Genomic DNA, 20,813 nt, shown 5'->3' with positions numbered 1-20,813 from the left:
GGTTAATGTAAGTCAGGAATTTGGAAGGAGATCCCTGCAGCTGTATCAACTTCCAGCAAGAAGGGCGGGCAGGGAAGCAGCTATCATCGCTGCTTCAGGGGCTCTTTCCCACCCGGTTAGCAGGACAGTGGCATTAACATCCCTGGCATTCGGGAGCTTGGTGACTCTATCAGCTCGTGCCCTGTCGTTGGAAAGTTGGGTCTCAGCTCCGGGGCTGTACCCGAGGTGTGAGATTTCCAGCGGTAATTACAAATGTGAAATCTTGGGGGGTGGGAGTGAGCTAGATCGGCACTCCTGATAAGCGCCAGAGGAAAGCCAGGTTTCAAAGGAGCTCTGCCATGTGTCCTGCTGTGTGGGGACATTTGAGGTTTGGGCATTTTTGTAATGCTGCCTTTCAGGCTGGCCGTTTTAGTGGGAGCCTGGTGTGTTTTGGTGCTCAGGCTGCATGAGAGGAAGCACCTTTATTTTCAGCCGTGTTAGAAATAGTATGTTTGCAAAACTGGACACTGGAATAAGCTGTGGGAAAGGGGAGCTGCCTTTCCCATCAGAGGTGTTTAAGATCAGTTCTAAACTCTGTTTCATGGGGATACAAGGCTGGCTGTGGCTGCACAGCACTGCTTGCACCAGGAAAGGCAATGCAACTGTATTTAGGGTGTTTGGGGCAAAGCCCCTCTCTCTGATAAAAGAGCTTTTCAGCAGGGGAGCTCCTTGGCTTGTAATCCTTCGATCTGCAATGACCCAAGGAGGTTTGGCATAAAAAAGGACACACACCACTTCAGTTTTCAGGTGGTCACTGGTAATCAGCTTGATTGCATATGACTGTATGTGTAGGCTGGTTCCCGTCCACGCTGCATTACAGCAGGAAGATTTTCCTGGTTTTCTGTTCTCATGCAGGGCCTTCCCACAGCTTCTGCTGCAACAAAATCTTCCCTAAATCCCTGTCTGTGCTCAAGGTTAAAGAGAGCTCCTGCTGCCGGCAGAGAAGTTTGCAGGAGTTGCTGTGCTAATCCTGCACTAGGGCAGAGACGCCCTCCGTGACACCAGGATCCTTGGAGTTCCTCCCGTGGGTGCCTTTGAGCAGCCAGTTTCAGCAGTCGCCTTCCTGGTTGGGAGATTTACCTTGTGAAGACTTTGAGTCTCCTGGGAGCAGTGACCTGCATAGCTCCAGGCGCTGATTACTGACCTGGGACACCCTACTTTGTCTACCAAATGGATCACTGGCATTTCTTGTCATGATAATTTCTGTTAAAGCTGAAATACAGAGAGGCTGAATTTCATTCTGGATGAAGTGTGTCTGGGTTACACAGATTTTTGGCTTACCCCCCACCATGTTCGCAGATCCACCAAAGGTGGAAATTCCTGTTTCTGTGGCAAATTTTGCTTGATTTTCTGGCATCTGCAACATTTCAAAGCGTGAATTTGTCATAGCATACTTCAGTTTTCTGGTTTGGGTGAACACCTGAACATAAGCTGCATGGTTGGAAGCCCTGTCAGATTTGCAAGGAGTTTTAAAAGGGATCCCAGATGGACTTAAATGTGCATTTCTGTGATAGATGGGCCCCTATTCCTTCCAGTGCAAAGATCCCTGCAAACATATCCAAATCTTGACTCAGTTCTTAGGCAAAAATTTACCTTTTCTGGTCGTGGGTTTTGGTACTTATGGAGATAGAGAAGGCAAGTTAAAGGAGCTGAGGCTAAGGTATTTCTGCTCATGCAGTCACTGTTGATACAGGTCAAAAATAAACATTTAAATTGGATTTGGCTTCTTACTGAAATAACTGTGAACATTTACAACTCCTAGCTGTTGGCTCAGGTTTTTTGTAGTCTGTTCCCTTCGGTTTTCATTTAGAGTATGTTTGTAACATTTGGTTTTTTAAACTGTGTGTGTAAGGCACCTATTTTAAAAACAATCAGAAATCTCAAGGTGCTCTAGCTCAATTTTGTTTTAAAAAGGGCAATTCTGGAGCACTTTTTGTGGCTCTGAAATGAAGTAAAAAGAGCTTGTCAGCATATATTTTCACGTGGGACAGTGGGGTGTTTTGAATACCCTGCAGGAGATATGTAGCCAGAGCAAAATGATTTCTGTGGTGCTCAATTGGTGTAAATCTCCGCAGCTCATGGATCTGGGAATGTAGCACAGGAATCAGCCCTTGGGTGTTTCTGCATTCCATGTCTCCAAGAAGCTCTGTGTCACAGACCATCCCAGTGTTTCATGGGCATGTTGTAATCACCTGGGAGTACGGGCTCCTATTCCAAATATTTTCCCTATCCAAAAGCCCTATTCAAATGGATTGTGGGTTTTGCCATTAAGTTGTGTGGAAAGTGGGGCAATAAAACAAGCCTACACACAGAGATGAAAGTGGTGATAAAACAACAGAACAATGGTTGTCTTCCATTCCTGAGCTCTTTCCCAATTTGGGTTTGTGATTTCCGCTTTTTCCTTAGTTTCTTTCATCTCTCTGTTTTCTCTTGGGTGCATGCTTTGGCTACTAAAGAGTATGAGCTGCTACCTAAGCTTAGTAGAATCTTTCTTAGAAGAAAATCGAATTATGTGGTTCACAAAATCCCCACTCTGTCTTCCCTCTACTAAACTCTTCTATGAGAGGTGTGGGGTTTGGCAACTGCACCTCTTCTGCTCAGTCTAAATTTCGTGAGTATTTTATTACTAACATCTCTGAAGTTCTTTTTGTTCCTGTTTAAGTTGAATTGAGAAGTATTAAGTATCAGCTATTAAGTAGCAGGGTATGACAATGACATTTTTTCCTCATGTGAAAATGAATTATCTTCATTGAATAGATGGATTTGGGAAAACTCTTACACCAAATATTGGAAATTAGTCTCTGTTGACTTTCAGAGCTGTGGTGAAGGAGGTAGAATACCATAAATAAGGTGGTCAAGAATCTACTTTGCTCTTCCCACAAGAAATCAAATCTGAAATTCCGTTTGGATGTTTATATCTGGGTCTGCCAGGTAATGGCCTTTATCCCAGTGTGATTCTCCAAGTGGCATTTCACCGAAGATTAAAAGTCGTTTAATAAGTATTAGTAAACAACTCCCCTCCCACTCAAAATGAGTCCTTTCGAAGTACAGGGTCCTTTGTGGAGAGACTAAGAAGCTCATGGATTACTCTGCATTCCAGCAGCTCTGAAATTCAGTGCAACAGGAAAGAGGTGGTGGCCTGGCGTGAAGAAGCAGAGGGGCATTCGATGAGCACAGGGGTGCTGTGGGGAGCAGGGCCTCACTCCCAGCTGCACCTCGAACATGTCGTGCCCCTGGTTGGGACCCAGAGTCGCTGTGGTCCTCCTCTCTGCACAGAGAGCCTTGTGCAATTAAGGAGAGCACGTGAGCCCAAAATTGCTCACTGCTTCTGAAAATGCATCGGGCTGAGTCCTCACATTTCTGTCAGAGGAGAAAGGCCCAGAGGGATGGGTTGCAGTCATGCTTGTGGCTTGTGATGTGGAGCCCGAGGTCACAGTGGCCAGGAGAGCCCACGCTCACACAAAAGCCCTTGTGCACTTGCTGCTGGAGCGAGGGTATCCCGGACTGAGAGCCTCCTTTGTTGGGAGAGCACTACTGTAGCCAAACTAATATTAACCAGCCTTGTAGCCCAGCTCAATGCCCCACTGTTCCCGAGAAAGGAGCTTACAGAGAAAGGCCCTTCAGTGTGCAGGGAACAGCACAGCCCGGCAGACACGCAGGCAGCCACTGGGACATGGTCTGGGGGCCACGCTCCTGCTTTTACAAAGGCCTTGTGAAAGAGCTGGCATTACCAAGTGGCCTTTCCGTGGGATAACTGGAAGTGCTGATAATTCCATGTTCAGTCAGGTTTGGTTGGTTCATAAAAATGGAAGCTGGAACTTGAAAGGACAGGCCTAGTTATGCATACGTGACACTGGACAGGGTCAGTTTGCTCTTTGGTGGGAATCGGTAGCATGCACAATCCTGCACTGATTTTTGCTAAACTGTTGGGGGAGGAGGTCACACATATGATTCTTATGTATTATTTATATTAGGAAAAAAGAGTAGTATAATTCCAAATGGCATTGTACAGAAGGCATATTTGGTGTCCTTGCCGAGACTGCAAACATCTCTGCTTACAATATTACCAAAATGGCCAGGCATGTGCTTCTTAGGATTGGCTTGGTTTTGAGATTAGTGGCTTTAAGTTCTTTTGCCTGTTTTATTTCTGTTGGGACTGCTTTGAGTTTGAGGAGCTGGAGAATTGCTCACCAAAGGGTCAGTGAAAAAAGTGCAGTGGCAAGGTACAAACATGATCTGTGTGACCACAGTACTCTAATCACAAGCAAAGGGTGACCTTATGCCTTCAAAGATTAAACAGAACAACATGTGGTTACAAAGAGATTTAAGAGTTTATCTGAACAGAATAAACGCTGGCTGCCCAGATTTTTCTTGGAATGAAACCCATATGGTTTAATAAAGATACCTAAATTTCGCTTAATGGCTTGGCAAACTGCAGAAATTCTGCCAGTATGCAGCACCCGCTTCTCAGATACTCTAAACCAGTGCAGCCCCGTTGAAAGGAACTGCACAAACAACACAGTGCTGAGGGATTTTGTCTCTCAAATCCACTCTTATTCCTACATTTTTCTCGAATAGCAGCTCCCCCTTGGTTTCAGCTTCTCCATGCTAATACCATGTGGGCTCTGCCTTCTTCTTTCAAAAAGCCTCCAAAGTCCAGTTCTTAATGTTCATTTTGTCCAGGAAGTGTTTCTAGTTTTTGATAATATGATTTGATTATGATTTGGTTCCAGGAAAAAAGAGAAGTGAAAACCTGACCATCCCATCTGTAGTCAACGAACTATGGTTTGCTTTGGGTAATAATTAATTCTGCATCTACTTTAGTATCTTTCCACAGTTATTTGGAGGGAAGCTAGACCTTGGTAGTGCAACGGCTGCATTTTTCAGGGTGTGTTCCTCTGTCAGCTCAGATTGCCTGGTAACATAATGGGAGAGAGTGCTGTGAAATCACTGATGTGTCTGTACTGTGATTGCAGGCTGCCATGAGTAAGAGCCATTACAGAATGGCACTTAAGACAGGCTCTGTATAAATAGGGGAGGTGCCTGGAAACATCAAATATTGGTGGTGTTCTGAACTTCTGACCTTTCTGTTATCCTCGTCATGGGAAGTTCAGTAATTTGAGTTATCATTACCTTTGAGTGCTGAGTGTCTCGTGTTCGCCCTCCCCATGTCTTTGTTCACCCTGTGGGGTGTGAGGGAGTTTCATCCTCATGGCCTCCCCTGGGACCAGGAACAGAGTGTGTCACTTCTAGCTCAAGGAAGTCTCTTCAGAAAACTGGCAGTGCCTGCAGACTGTTTCCTGGCTGTTCCCTGGGTGACATCCTGGCCACTGTCACTTGTGCAGGTGCACTGATAATCTGTCAGCCTATAATAGCAGATTAAGTGCTGGTTGCATCTGGACCCAGTTTCTCTTAGCTGTGGCCTAAGTCCTTGTGAGAGGAACTCACAGGGTGAGATGTGGAAGTTATGGAACATTTTTTCCGTAAATCCCCTGCTGCTGATATATTACTAAATGCTTCTCTCTCTGCTTCTCCTCCAAAATAAATATATCTGATAGGATATATAATAAAATTCCCATGACATAAACCTTATTTACTGGAGCCTTTGCTCTTAACAGTTGACTTGCACTGGTGTTTGCCAGCATACTAATACTGATACTAATGATGCTCTGTGCCACTTGAAAGATGCTCCTGTGTCCTCAGTGCCTGGCGCCAGCCATGTTCCAGCTAATTCCTCACTGCACATACTTTTTTTCCTAAATAAAAGCAGTCACAAGTTGTCCTGGAGAGCAAACAACACTTAAGGACACCTAATATGTAAAATCTTTAACCATGCAGCACATCCTGGCAGTGCCATCCCCTGCAGGGCTGGATCAGAGCTCTGCCCTGGCGCCAGCAGAGCTGCTCCCAGGCTGGGTATGGCAGGGCTGGGACAAGTATGGAATAAAACAGCAGCTCCAAGGGGACTTCCCCCTGTTTTTCCCAAATGACTGAAATGGCTGGGCAGGGTGGTGTGATCCCTGCAGTGCTTGTTTCAGGGTGCTGGGTTTGTAGCTGTCCTTTCCCTCTCCTCCAGCCTCGTGAGCATGACCCATCCCATCCAGTTCCTGGCAAGTTTCAGGTGTACCTGTGTGAGCTACCTAATGCCAGAACACCTTTTGTTTTCTGTTCTGCACAACTCAGCTCTCCCTTCTGGTTTAGCTCCTGTTGCCAAGTTTAGAAACATTTGCCTGGCATCAGCTGCAGGTCACCTTGGCCTTCACATTCAGGAGTGTATTCATGGGACTTTTCCTTTTGCATAAACATCTGTCGTATCTGAGTTAGGCTGAAATGTGTGTAAGTTTGGAAACCTGAAAATCAGTGAGTTGTGACTGAGGCTCCAGGAACACACAAATGAGTGTGACATGCCACTGTGCAGTCTCATGCCTGTGCACCCCTGTATCCATGTGATCTGGAGGTGTGTAAGACGGGTGCATGCACAAATAACATGTGCAAATGTGCAATAGTTCTGGGTTTAACCAATACCTGAACTCTGTTCTAATAACATTGCTGTTACACTAACAGACACCTGGGAGCAATAATTAGACACTGAACTTTCAGTTTATTAATTATCATTACCCTTTATTAATTGTCATTACCTCATAGTCTGTTTGGGGCTTTATTGTGGTTTTTGGCGGTTTTTAAAGAAAACACCACATCACCGATTCACATTTTGAGGAGGAAAAGCCCACAATATGGAGACGATGTGCAACATTGCTAAGGAGGCATCAGGGAAATGACTGTCATCAGGAGCCTTTGAGTGCTTTTATCATTTTCTCATTTTGCTAAAAATGAAAGAAAGTGAAGGTAAATACTTGGGAGTTCTTCTGGATCCCTTCCACAGAAGCCACACTTTGTCCCTATGTAGGGCCTTCCAATTGTTGCTGTCAAGGCCTTGCACAATCAGCAGAACTCACAAGTCCACGTTTAAGACTAGAAAAACAAGAAACAAATGATGTTTCTGGATGAAGATACACATTTAAGGTATTCAAAGTATAATTTTACCCTAATTTGTTCAAATTTGCATCATCCTTTAAATCTCAGAGAAGCTTTCAAGGGTTTCAAACCAAGGGGTTTTTTTCTGCTACTGCTTTGAAAGTTATTACCTGGACAGGAAATACTATGCTGGAAAGGGATCTCTTTTCCCCACTCTTGCATAATTCCAAAGGCTGAAATGATTTTGTTTAAACATGCCACATTGTCCCATAAAAGCAGATCAGTAAATGACCTTTGGATTGGATTCAAACAGGCAAGTAAGAAAATTTTGAGATGAGGGACTAGAATGCATGTGTAACTTGTTTGTGCCTCAGAAGTCTCAATAAAGAAGGTGTGGCATGAAAAGAAAGAATTCTTTTATTGTTATTTTTTTTAATTGCCACATGGATTTCTTAAAGAACTCCTTTACTATGCAGAGTGACTGGCTGGAATGTGTGTTCAAGCTGCGATCATGGTTCAGTTTTCTGGAGCTTTTCTTAAGCAAGCAAACAGGTGAAGGTATCAATTTCAAAAGACACCAACTCCAGGACTTCCTTGGGAGCTCTGCATGATGGGTTTGCAGATTAGAGCCAGAGAAGATTAGGGATTTTTCCTCTAATGCTTCTTATTAGCAGTTTGTCACAAATCTCATTAAAATTGATGCATTTTTTAAACTCCCTTTTTAGAAATAATGGTGTTTTAATAAATATCAAGGTTTCTTCAGTTATACAAGTGATTTTTATTGTAACCTCCAGTATTTTTGTTGCTGTTACTCATTCAGTTTGGCATTTAGTTTGCTGGACTATGGTCTGGTTTACCTGTGGTGCTGCTGCTTTTATTTAGCATCCTGTCAGCACAGTGCAGTGCATCTGACTCTACAATATGGCACTCAATTAACGATAGTAAATTACTTGTGGCCATGGAAACCTCAGGAACTAAAAACATTGTTCAGCAAGGCTGTGAATTCAGGTCTTATAAATCCCTAATCAACACAATGGTTATTTAAATACATGTTGTTCCATTTAAAATATTTCTGTGATAATGAAAATTCTAATTCAACAGCAATTAATTATAATGATAACATCTCTTAGCACAGAGATTTAATATTTTGAAAGGATTAAATGCAGTCATTGTAGATTTCTTTATTTTCTATTCATGCTTCTCTGTCATTAAGGTGGAATTAGATTTAAACATGAAACCTACAAAGGTTTGGCTTTCTTTCATCTATTCTTCATTCTGATTGCAGGGAGTTTTTACAGAAGCATGGTCAAAACATACTACAGTTTTGACTTTGCTCTCCATAATGTCTCAGTTTGTGCCTCAGATGAAAGAAGAGATCTCACAGCCCTCTGAAATCCCTCAGTGGGATTCCACAGGAATACTGGCAGTGCAGTCTTCTGGCCTATTCTTCTTTAAGCTTGCTGGAATTCATAGCATCGCAGAATACTTCAGGTTGGAATAGGAGTTTATTTGGTCCAGCACACCTGCTCAAGGCAGGGGCAACTCCCATGGATAATCAGGTTGCTTGGGGATTTGTCCTCCTGAGTTCTGAATCTCCTTAAGGATGGAGTTCTCACAGTCTGTGGTGGAGGTGGTGTCCCTCACAGTGAGAGCTTTCTTCTGGATACCCACTGGGATTGCCCTTGCTCGGTTTGCTCTGGAGATTTGGGTTTCACCATGCCTTTGCTGTCTTTACAGGGAGTGCTGACTCCTGATGTTCATCTCTCTGTGACTTATCTCTGGTTAATGTCAGTTACAACTCTGTACTTCCAAATCCCTGGCTAACAAGGCTGGGCACACAAGACCAGTAGGAATTGCATAGTGGGAATAGCAGTGCCAGTAGTCATGTGTGAGAGGAGCTGCATTTCCTGCAGTGCTGAGAAGAGGGAGGAATGCTGAAAAGAGAACAACAGGAATAATAAAATCCTCCAGCTCCTTCTTCCTACCCTTGCTTTGCTTCCCATAGACAAGTGGGAATCCACTGTAAAAACTCTCATTCTGCTGGGTTTGCTGAACATGGAAAGAAATAAGGTGGATCTGATGTAGGGAAGTACCTGGCATGTTCCCTGCCCATGCCAAGCCTTGCTCTCATCCTCATTCAACATTGCCAATCAAAGAGTGGTTTGGACAAGTACAGAAAGATGTTTTTGTCCCCCTCAAAAATCCCCTGGCACTTCCCTGCATTATGCATATTATGTTTTAAAGGAGACTGCCAAGACCCCTCCAAGATTGTGTGTACTTGAAACAGTGCAGTGAGCTCAGGTTTTCGTTGTTCTTTTGTGGGAATTTTGCAGTCAGTGTCCTGGGACAGGCAGATGCTTTTTCCATGCTCCTTTTGATGAAGTGATTTGTTTCTTACGCAAAAGGGAAAAGTGGCAACAAGCACAGACATCAAATCAGCCATGAGGGGTTTGTGTCCTTTTGTGAAAAATGCCAACAGCACTGAGACATTTTCCATGCTGCTTTTTAAAGGAAGCCCATTTGAACGCTGCACGTCATGAGGCTGAAAAGTTACTCCTTTATTCATCTGTATTTCTTCTGTTTCGCTGTAGATATAGTTTAGTAACATCTTTCTTCAGAAAGAAGGAAGAGAGGCCCAGGGGAGGCCACCAAGATGGTTAGAGGAATGGAGCACCTCTCTTTCAGGAAAGGCTGAGAGAACTGGGATTGCTCAGCCTGAGGAAAAGAAGCCTCAGGGTGACCTGACTGTGGCCTGACTGTGCCTGAAGAAGGTACAAGAAAGATGGAGAGAGACTATTTACAGGAGTCTGGAGTGACAGGATGAGGGGAGATGGCTTCACACTGACAGAAGGGTTAGATGGGATATTGGGAGGAAATTCTTTCCTACAAGGGTGGTGAGGCCCTGGCACAGCTTGCCCAGAGCAGCCATGGCTGCCCCATCCCTGGAAATGTTTAAGGCTGGGCTGGATGGAGCTCTGAGCAACCTGGCCTTGTGGGAAGTGTCCTGGCCCACTGCTGAGGGGTGGAACTGGATTATATTTAAGGTCCTGTCCCCCAAATCAGTCTGTGATTCTGTGATACAGTTTGGGGTCCAGCCCTTGGTCCTTGTGATCATTTTGTTCAGTGGTTGTGTGCAACCCAGGGTAGGCGGTGGTGGTTGAAGCTGAAGGTAGGTGTAGCTATTTCCAAGAGCAGCCCCCAGAAGTGTTAAACCATTTGAATTGCCCACTAGAAATGATGTTTTTGTAGCTGCTTTGCATTTCATATGGAAGAACAAGGAGTCGGTGGGTTTCCTGGAGAACTAGAAGAGCAGCTGACTGGTTGCCATTGCTGTAATGGGCCCTGTGATGGGTGTTCTCCACAGAGGGTGCTGGGCATGTTGTCGGAGATGGTTACATAGGTTTGTGTTCCAGACCCCTGAAGTTAAAGCAGCGGTTCACACAGACATCACCAGTGCCGGGAGAGCTGGGCACCTGCTCCTCTAAATCTGCTTAAGTATGTCATCTTCCTGTTCCAAGTTGAAACAAAAACTATAAATCAAAAGCTGAGTTCTTCCACCCATTTAATCTGTTAAACCCAGATGGCTTTTATTTGCTGTGGGAGGCTTTACAGTAACTTTTTGCAGATGAACATAGTCATCCCTGTACATGGATCTGCATCTGGCTTGTGGAAAGTTTATTTTTGTGTTGCTGACACCAAAATGCATAAACTCTGTGTAAAAATAAAGACAATGAAAGGACCTGCCCTTCCACACCCCACAATGCTTGGCTGGCTCCTGGACATTGTTCTGTGCTTCATGTCATTGTGTGAGGGAGGTTTAGTGCCATCATAGAGAGAAAGCAGCAGAATTGTTTGTTTCACATGCTGCATTATGTAGCTTTCTCTTTTTTCTTTTCGAGAGCATTTTCAGCAGTGAAAGTGGTCACATGCTGTAACATTTATTAGGGAAGGGTAGATATTTAATAGGATTTAGCAGCTGGCTGATGCTTCCTAGTAAAAGCAAAAGGATTGCTGAACATACCCCTGATTTCTCCACAATTGTCTCCATGTAGCAGAGTTGGGAAAGCAGCAAAGATTTTGCTCCTAGTGAAATCACCAGCTAAACACAGCATGAACAAAATCCCCTCGTTGCTTTGTCATCTTTAACATTTGCATTCACGTTCTTGTTTAAGTCATGCTGGAGCAGGTAAAAGCTTTGGTGTGATCTCACCAGTTTGGATTGGAAGTTACTCCACAGATTACTTTGTGCCATAAAATAACCATTAACAAATGCATCCTATTTGCATGAGAATGATCAGCTGCTCCACTCCCATTCCTCCATGGTAAACTGTCAGCAAGATTAAAGTGAAGGAGATGCATTTTTCTAAGCACTGGACCACTGTGTATCATGTTCTCTGTATCTCATGTGTAAATTTGACTTCCTGCAGGTTTTGTTCCAGTTTTTTCCTTGTCCCTGCATGTGTGTACTATGGACTGGTGTTTTCTACATTAAGCTCTGTTTCTTCCATTTTTGTCAATCCTCATTTCAGTCCTAACCTGTCTTCTGCAGCTGGAGAAAAGCAGCATCCATTGCTCAGTTTATTGCTATAGGACACCTGAATATTAAGAGAAACTTGAATGTTAAGAGAAAATTTCCTTTTCTCTACTGATATGTAATAGTGATCTTTCCTCCTGCCTTCATTTTCTTACCCATAGATCAATTCCAAAATATTTTCATTTAAACTCTCTGTGTTTAAATGCTGTGCATTGTTCTCTGGGTTTCCTGATGCCCAAGGACTAATGCAGCATGTGGAGAACCATGTGGAAAGGCCATCATTTTGGGAGTGTTTACTCAAGCCAGATGTTTCTCTCCTCAGCTGATCCTCAGTGGATACACTGAGTTGCATTTTACCCTCTGGGCTATATTTAGTGGTGCATCAGTTCAGTGCTTTGCATAGCTACACGCCCCACAAGCTACTGTCCCCGAGGAGGTCTCACCCCAGGATGGGGTCCTGCTAGGCTGTGAGGAGCACACAAAGCCAGGCTCAGCCTCCTTCCCCAGCCTGAGGCACAGCCCAGGGCTGCTGGTAGTCCCCAGCCTTCTCTGAGCACACAGCCCTCAATTCTGACAGGGGCTCTAAGGAGCAGAAGCCACCAGCGCTGTTTGTCAAGGTGCTGCTGGAGTGGTGACCCAAGGAGCTGTGTCAGACCGGCTGAGGGCTCTGTGTACCTCAGGGCCAGGCTGTTCCATTCAAGCCTGCCTGCAATACCAGAGGCTGGACCCATGTTAGAGTTATTTCATGTTCTCTTTCACTCTTCACTTACTCCAACAAACAGTCAAGGTTATCACAGCACATCTGTTCATGTTGTTTACTGATAAAATCTTATTTTATCACCACATTCTGGTCCCAGTAGCTGATCTGCCCTTCCTTTGTGCATCTTTCTCAACTGAAAAACCTCTGAGCACAGCTGGAATTTGTGAAGCTGTCAATATTACTGGCTATTTCACTCCACATCCTCGCAACTGTGAGAAAGCATAGGGTGATCATCCTGTACCTTGAACGCCAACAGCAATGAGAATATTGTCCTGTGAAAGGAAGCTCTGTTTTCTCTGTGCTCTGTTAAATGAGGGTATCATCTGGGAAAATCTGGGTAGCTGTGGATTGTGGATATCAGCAGAAGTGGTGTGCTTAGAGCAGTGCTCAGCTGATCTCCGAGTCAGTGGATGTAGCAGTGCTCCATGTAGGGCACGCACTGGATGCTATAGTGAAAAAAGTAATCATTTTAAGCTGGAGAAATTCCAGCATGGAAGTATAAATGGGAACCTGCAGGAGATGGAGCTTTTGGAGTTAGAGATTAAAAGTCATCTGTAATTTGTCTTCCTTGAGGTGTAGCAGGGATACATTGACAGTGCCAAGAGCAGCTGCCTTTGGGTTGGGCTCAGCAGGGAGGCTGTTGATGCCACTGATGGTTGGGCTGTCCTGAGGGGCTGAGAGCCCAGCAGCAGGCTGAAACTGCTCCTTTCAGCTCTCCTTTTTGTGCTCCAGTGTCACTGTTTGGGCTCCTTTGAGAGCACCCCCCTTTGCTCTGTGGAGGCTTTTGCCCCTGTCCAGGAGCTGTCACACACCCAAAGTCATTTTACCTGTGCAGGGCTGGCCCAAACAGATTTGCCAGTCCATTTGAAATGGAGTCAAGGTCAGTTTGTTGGAAATGCGGTTTGACCGGTATGGAAGCGATCAGGGTGTCTTGGAAGCTGTTTTTAGCAGGCCGGTGGCTGCACAGGGGGTGACCTGGGCCCTGGGGCCCGTAACACCTGCTGGCATGTGGGAGTACACAGGGTCACAGGGCCCACGTTGGTCTCAGCCAGTTCCTGTAGCCCAGAGCAGTTATTAAAACAAATTCACCATTATTCTGGCACAGCCCTATTGAGTTCACCCAGCAGAGCTGAGCGTATGACAAGGGGAGTGGTGTATGTGAGCCTCCTCCCACTGTCCTGCTGGAGACTCAGTAACTGAGCTCTGGGCTTTCAGAAATTGGACTGCATTTTTGCCAGATTTTTTCTCAACAAATTAGTGGAAGGAAGAATGTCTCCCCTCAAGTGAGGAAGGGATTAGATGCCTGTTTGCGATCCTGTCCAGCTCTGTTTATGCTTTCAGTTTACCAGCTCTAGTTTATTTACCAAACTCCTAAACAAACTCAGTCCTTGATGCATCACAATCACAGTGCTGGATTACAAGCCCCTGTCCGGTGGTAGCATTGTCATGGGGCCTTCCGCATAAAGGAAATTTCCTTCCCAGTGCGGCTTCAAGATAAGTTGGATTCTCTATTATCAATACTGCTCTGAAAGCAGCTTCCTTTTTCCTGCTGTGCGTGTTTTGCATGTTGCTCATTTCTCTTTACCCTTGGGAAACAAGTGTTTTCACAAGCTGTAGGACACTTGGAGCTCCACCCATATCCTCTTGTTTTAATTAGTCTTCAAAATCCATAACTGTGTTTTTGAAAATGTGAAGGACATTTGTCAAAACCATCACATGAGGTTTGTAAATAGCACTCAGGGCCCATGGCTCATGTTAAATCCCTGGAGTCACCACTCGTGGATGCACCTGGCCCTTACTGTGGAGGTTTTTGCACATTAAGAGAGTCATAGTTGTGTTGTTTGCTTAACCCATTTGTCAGGACCCTTAAGCACCACATTTCTGTACATATCTTTTTTATCTGAAACACACAACCAGAATTCCTTGGTTTTAATTCTGCATGTGTTTTAACCTGAGACCCCAGAGCAGAAAAATAGTTTGTCAGTGTAGAAAGGGTTGATAAAAGCATTGCAAAAACCTGCTGTTATTGTGAAACACCATGTAGAAATAATCAGGAGAGGTTTTAACATCACCAACCCAAATCACACCACTTTCCAAATGGGCTTGGTTTGCTTTCCCACGTCGTGGGAGTGCAAGAGGAGTGAAGTGATGTGGGGTAAGAAGGGCTGTGCCTTCTCCCATCAGGGATTTCTCTGCCTGAGATGGTCAGTGGGGAATTTGAGCTGTGCTCAGTCTGTGCCAAGTGCAGGATAAAGCCTGGCCTTCCTGGGTGACTGCCCCATTAGGAGCCTGAAAGAGCTGCTGTGTCTCACTAATGGCATTTTTCTGACATAAGTTGCTGGTTGTTCCCAAAAGTTGGCAGTTACATGTGGGGCCTGGGCCTTGTGTGGTGCCACAGGGTTTTCCCATGGGGCTGCACCCAGACAATCAGGGTTCTGCCTGCTTTGGGCCCTGCTTGCTGTAAATCAGAGGAGAGATGGAAAGAAAGTGAAAAGCCATGAATAGCTCCAGCAATGAAGTTGCTGGAGCTCGTGTGAAAAGCTGACTATAGTCTCAGCACCAGGAGTTAGCTCTGGAACCAGCACAGCTGTGGTCCCAGTAGAGACTTTCACACTATTTTTAAGCAGTGGGGCCAGCAGGGAGGGACCGGTTCCACAGAGGATGGGTGGGGATCAGGTGAGAGGAGCTGGGGCGGAGGTGGGGAGCCAGAGAAACCAACCGGGCCCTGCAGCCTCTTGCTGTAAACAGGAAATAGAGGCCACTGAGAGCAAGGCTGAGGAAACGGGAAAGCAGAAGGGGAGAGGCAGCAACTGGCTTTGAACTCTAGAATAAAGAAAACACTCCTAACGGCAGCACCATCAGCTCCCTCAGCACAGACAGCCTCCAGCCAGGCTGGACTTCCATCCTCTCCCGCCCCGATAGTTCACTCTGCTTAAGGATGCTGAGGCAACACTCAAGGCAAGAAGTCAGTCCAACTCTCTCAGGGTTTTTTCCCTGAGTCCTCACTGCCTGAAAAATGCACTTTGTCCTCCTTTGGAGCCACTCAAAGTGCTGGGGGTGGGAAAGCTTTTTGGAAAAGTGGCCTCAGAGCCACATGGACGCTGTCCCCAGGACACATGTCCCCTGTCTTCCCTGTCCTGGAAGGGCTGCTTGCTCTGTTGGCTTCTTTGACTTCCTTTCAACGCCAGAAGATCCCAGGCTGGTGTCAGTTAATACCACGGCTCCAAAGATTTCACAACATGACTTGATGTGTCACTGCATTTCCCACATCATATCTTTCATCTGTTCAAAATTACGCCCTGACTCTTCATCTCCTTTCACTAAACCCACATGGATGTTCTTTCCCCACTCTTTACTTTCACTGTGACCCCAAATTTGGAGGATTTTTGATAACCATAATTTTTGACCAATTTTTTTTTAATGGTTGGCTTTAAGAAGGTATTTGATAGTTCTTTTTGTTTTACATAATAATTTGTATATCCAACTGTATTTTCAAGGTCCTGTACATTGTCATTTCTCTTTGGAATGAATCTAAGCACAGGGATCACTGAATGTTGTGCTTCTGTGTAGAGACTACAATGATTAAATAAACAAATTTGCTGAGCTGTTTTGGGGCTTGTTCAAACTGGTGAAAAGAAGCATAATTTCTGTTGGAATTTTCTTTAAAAAGCTCCAACTATTGCAAGGTTTCTCTTCTGTGACTCATTTCAAAAAAATACTTGAAGTAAAGGCATGGATTACTACACAAACAGATATGCAGATACAGCATTCTCAGGCACTTGCTATAAATAGTTAATAAAAAAATATATTTAAAGCTAGTAGACACTAGCTGCAGTTCCTCTATCACAGGGATCCTCTGCTCTATACGGAGCGAGGGCAAACACAAAAGTGCAAACTGTCAGTTCACCCAAAGCACATTGTTTTGTCACTAACCTCAGCTTTGACATTTTTCCAAGCCACATTTGTAATTTCACACCTTACAGGTAGGTAAGAGCTGTCAAAAATGGGGCAGTTTTAGAGCAGTGGATTTGTTCATGTCCAACTATATAACTTCCCACCCACTTCCGTGGGTGGGAAGGACAAGTTCAGAAATAAGTGGGAGGAACTGAAATCTTAGGATGGGGTTTGTGCAGTTTTGCAAACTACCACTCAGTGCAGGTCTGCTCTCCCTCCCACTCACTGCCGTTCTGCTATCTGATTTCTCTTTTTACCGTCTTTCCTGATTTTACTTGGTCCCCCTCTTTCTGTCCACTTCACTTTCAGTATCTTTGTCATCCCACATCACCATGATCAGATTCTTGCTGCTGTCCCCAGGGTCCTGGAGGCAGTTGGTTGGGACTGTGACTGTGGCCATTTCTCACAGACTGGTTGTGAACATGCTGGGACCATTCCCCCACCATGCTGCACTGCCAGGAAGGGAGCACATCCTTCCTTTGGAAGGACAGCATCTACCAAATCCCTGGGCAGTCAGATGTGGAATGTTCTCTGTATTTCAAGCAACATTCTTTTAACTTTCAGAGATGGGGACACCGTAGTTTAGGATGAATCTGTCTTCATGTCCTGTTCCTGCATATGCCAACAACTTTATAGAGACTGATGGGAAGCTTGGAATCTTGTCTGCCTGGGAAAGCAGAGCGCTTCCATTCATCTGTCTGACTGTGGCTTTCAGAGTCCGAGTCAGAGCACCTGTGTTTTGACAAATTTGGTCTGTAGTATTTCCCAGCTCAGTGAAATCACTTTTGGCTAACAAGGAAGGGCTTCATCCAAAGCCTTTGGCAAAAGAATGTAACCACAGAGATGTATAATGTTTTCTGTCTGAGAGCTCTGGGCTTGGCAGATAGCTGGGTAGGAGTTCGTTAATTAACATGGACTACAGTGAGCCTGTGCAGTAAGAGTGCTCCTACAGCCAATGTTTTCCTCTATAAACAGTTGTGAAAGACTCTGGGAAGGGAAGGTGGAAAGAATCTATTTTTCTGTGGCTTGATATAAATGCTTGTCTACCTCAGGCATGCAGTTACGGAAAAATTCATGTTGACATTATGTAAATACAGTTATAAATGTTGAATCTGCAAATAAATATTGTCATGAGAAGGGAAGAAAGTCAGTGGGAAGCTTTGGTCTCTGCTCTCTATCACACTTGTCTTAATCCAAAATGACTTGTGGTATTTTGGGGGATCTGTTGCAGATTCGTGTGTGTATTCCAGAGCAGGTGAACTCAGCAGGTGAAGAATGGTTGGTTTTCAATGAAAAGTCCTAATTTCATCAATGATTCTCCCAAAAAGACAAGCCATACCTTTGATTTAATCTTAAATGTTTGAGTATCCCATTTTCACATAGAAACATGCGTTGGGTTTATTTTGAGTGATGTTATGTGGTTTTCCCCACAGATGAACGTGAGGCAGTTCAGAAGAAGACCTTCACAAAGTGGGTGAATTCCCACTTGGCTCGTGTGTCCTGCCGAATTACAGACCTGTACACTGACCTTCGAGATGGGAGGATGCTCATCAAACTCTTGGAAGTGCTTTCAGGAGAGAGACTTGTAAGTGCTTATCAATATCCATTGTGGGGGGCCTGGATTGGGTTTGGGTGGGGTTTTGTGAATTCTTGGCTTGACTGCAGTGTAGGGAATCTGAGTGCTGAGGTTCAGCACTAAAAATGTCTTTTTTATATATTAAAGGAAAAAAAAAAAAGAGGTCTATTGCTTCAGCTGGATCCAGACACCATTAAAATGCTTTCCTACTGGCTTCATTGGGAATCAAAGGAAGTCTTCTTCAAAGATTCCTTGCTAGTAACATGCTGAGTGCTTCCAGCAGCGTGTTCCCTGCTCCCAAATCTGACAGGCACAGAGTACAAAATGTTCCTGAGCCCCTTAGATCCCTCAGTGGTGGTGAGTTAAATATGCTGGGTGACGTTCCTGGGCCCTGTGGGCAGTGGCCCATTTCTCTGCTAACAAACCCTGCACTGATGCAGGTGTGCAGGCCTGGCACATCCCTGCTTGCTTCCCAGAGCATGCCAGGGTTGTGCAGAATGACAGCTGGAGAGGGCCATGCCACCCTGGGAGCAGCTGGAGGTGTGGTGTTCATTGCACTCCACTGCTGAGGAATGTCCCTGAGTGTACGTGATTTTACTTGGCTAGATAAGGCTTGGCCTTTATTTGGTTACAGGAATATCTAAGATCAATTTAAATAAATGGGGTCAAATTCTTTCTTTGGGTGTGCTGAGGCACCCCCTTGGTACCAGCAGATGGAGTGGTGAGTAAGAAAGTCCTTGTAGTGGAAAATGCTGCTGCACAAGAGGAAAACTGGGCGCCAGGAAATGGCTGGGTATCAACTTCTCCTTCAGTTCTTTAAATGATGTCTATACTCTTAACTGCCTAATTTGGAGCAATCTTTTCAAAGGAATATGAGTCTTTAGCTAAGACCCAAGGCTGCAGGGGGGCTGGGTAATCACTTGTCATCAAGCTCTCCTATTAGTAGAGCTCCATGGCTTAAGACTCTGGTTAATGAGTGGAACATATGGCCCAGTGTAGTGTGTGTGTGTGTGGAGGCAGGAGAGGAGCTGTTTGAGTGCATCTGGGAAGGTGAGGGAGTTGTGACGTGCACAGAAGTGTGTGTATGTAGGGTAACAAATTCTGGTGTTCATCAGCTGCCGTTTGCTCAGAGCCCCTCTCTGTCTCTGCCAGACTGCTCACCTCAGCAACATGTTTGGTTTGACATGCTCACTGCAGGTGGCAGGTATTCCTCACACAGGAACAGTTGAGATCAACATGCCCCATTATTTGAGGACTGAGACATCAACTGTGTCACCTCTGGTTAAGTCTGCCTGTCTGCCTGCCAAGATTTGACTTTGAGCAGCAAATAGGAAGCTCAGAGCCGTCCTGTGACTGTGGCTGTGCTGTTCATTTACATTTTTCACTCCAGGTTTTGGAAAATGCACACAGGGCTGGAGGCAGGTGCGGGGTGCGGAGAGGGCAGGAGCCTCCGTGGAGCTGCACTTGCATCATTGTGTCTGGCATTGGCAGCTGCCTGCACCAGCACACATTCTTTTTGTGGCTTCCTTATCTGAGGCTGGAGGACAGCAGGCTCTGTTTGAACAGTGCATTCCACCACACCTTCCTCTGCAAACAAGAGTAAATGCAATGCACTAAACCTTGAGACAATTACACACACAAAAAGTATTCCAGGAGGATCTTACACACACCAAAAATATTCCAGGAGGATTGCCACACAGCATCCACTTGCTGATGTTCTTCAGTCTTTTGGAATTTATTTTAGTCAATATTAGGTAGGTTCTGACATCTCCATGGTGCCCCAGGGGAATTTGAAGGCAGATCTTGCACAGAAAGCTTAAAATCAAGGCAAGAAACATCAAATGGTAAGAAAGCAGAAACTAACATAGATGAGTATCCTTTAAACATGGTGTGTTTACTGATGCAGTGGAATAAACAAGAGTTGTTTCCTCTTTTTTGGAACTGGGATTCAGATTCTGGAGCTGGAGCCTGTGGAGCAGAGTCCAGGATTTTGGATGCCAATCAGGGAAGCAGGCTGCTCTTTGCCCTCTCACTTCAATTGCACAAACCCCTGCATTTTCCAAAACCTGTTGTGATTTTTGTTGATGAAAACGCACAGTCCTTGGATGTGTGTTGGAGAAACTCTGAGAGCATCAAATAACAGCCACACCTGCATCTTCCTGACCTTGCTCAGTTTAATTCCTAATCCTAGTGTTCAGTCCAGACCTTACAGCATAATATCCTCTGCACAGCAGTGTTTGGAAGGAAACCGATAGCATGCAATGCTCTCACTGAGCACAGTGGGAAAGAATCCAGCCAGCATGAAAGGACAGTTGTAATTTGGTTTGCACACAATGTTAACCAGCTTCTCCCAGAAAGAAAAAATAAATCTGGGAATTGTTTTCAGCCTAAGATTAAGCATTTAGCTCAGTTTCTTCCATAACTAAATTAAGGATTAGTAAATTCCTTACAATTCCTGGATGCTCAAAGGTCAAACCACTTAAGCACATTCTCTATAGTGAATTCTGTCACATTTTCACTTGGAAAAGAGAAAGGGTTATGATGTAGAACCAGTTTTCCTGTAATGTGCATGTGAAGACTCTGGGTTTGGTACTTGCTTTCCCTTCATTCAGTGTCTGGATCTGTGTTAGCCCAATAACTGTGCAAGGTATGTCTCACTGTGCCTCATCCCGAGGCATGTGCAGGGGAGTGTGGCAAGCACAGCCAAACCTTGCACAAACCAAACTCAGACGCCTCTTCCTCTACATAAAACATCTCTGGTGGATGTTTTTTTCTCTGTAACCATGGTGCTGGAGCTTCTGAGAGTACAAAAAGAGCTTTTTGAATCCTTTTCTGCTCAATACTTTGAGGCAATAGAGGCAGTGCAAGTACTGCTTCGGGCAGTGGGAAAGGCTGTGTTAAGGCAGAGGGGACAGGTTGGGGTCTGCCACTGCTGCTGAGAAATGGCCACAGTCACAGTTGTCCCTGAGCCTTGG

The 20,813-nt window shown here is 44.9% G+C and overlaps 1 protein-coding gene across 3 annotated transcripts in view; it reads left to right on the top strand.

The window, feature by feature from the left end:
- SPTBN1 (spectrin beta, non-erythrocytic 1) overlaps window positions 1-20,813 on the top strand; it is a 117,564-nt gene that overhangs the window by 51,970 nt on the left and 44,781 nt on the right. For all 3 annotated transcript variants that reach the window (XM_066316618.1, XM_066316617.1, XM_066316619.1), the window contains one exon: window positions 17,696-17,847. In XM_066316618.1, coding sequence (XP_066172715.1) covers window positions 17,696-17,847 — 152 coding nt within the window. The remainder of the gene's footprint in view (window positions 1-17,695; window positions 17,848-20,813) is intronic.

This window comes from Sylvia atricapilla, chromosome 3 (assembly GCF_009819655.1).
Source record: "Sylvia atricapilla isolate bSylAtr1 chromosome 3, bSylAtr1.pri, whole genome shotgun sequence".
NCBI classification, from domain to species: Eukaryota; Metazoa; Chordata; class Aves; order Passeriformes; family Sylviidae; genus Sylvia; species Sylvia atricapilla.
Note: the sequence above shows the minus strand (reverse complement) of the source record. Positions and strands in the feature narration are given on the sequence as shown.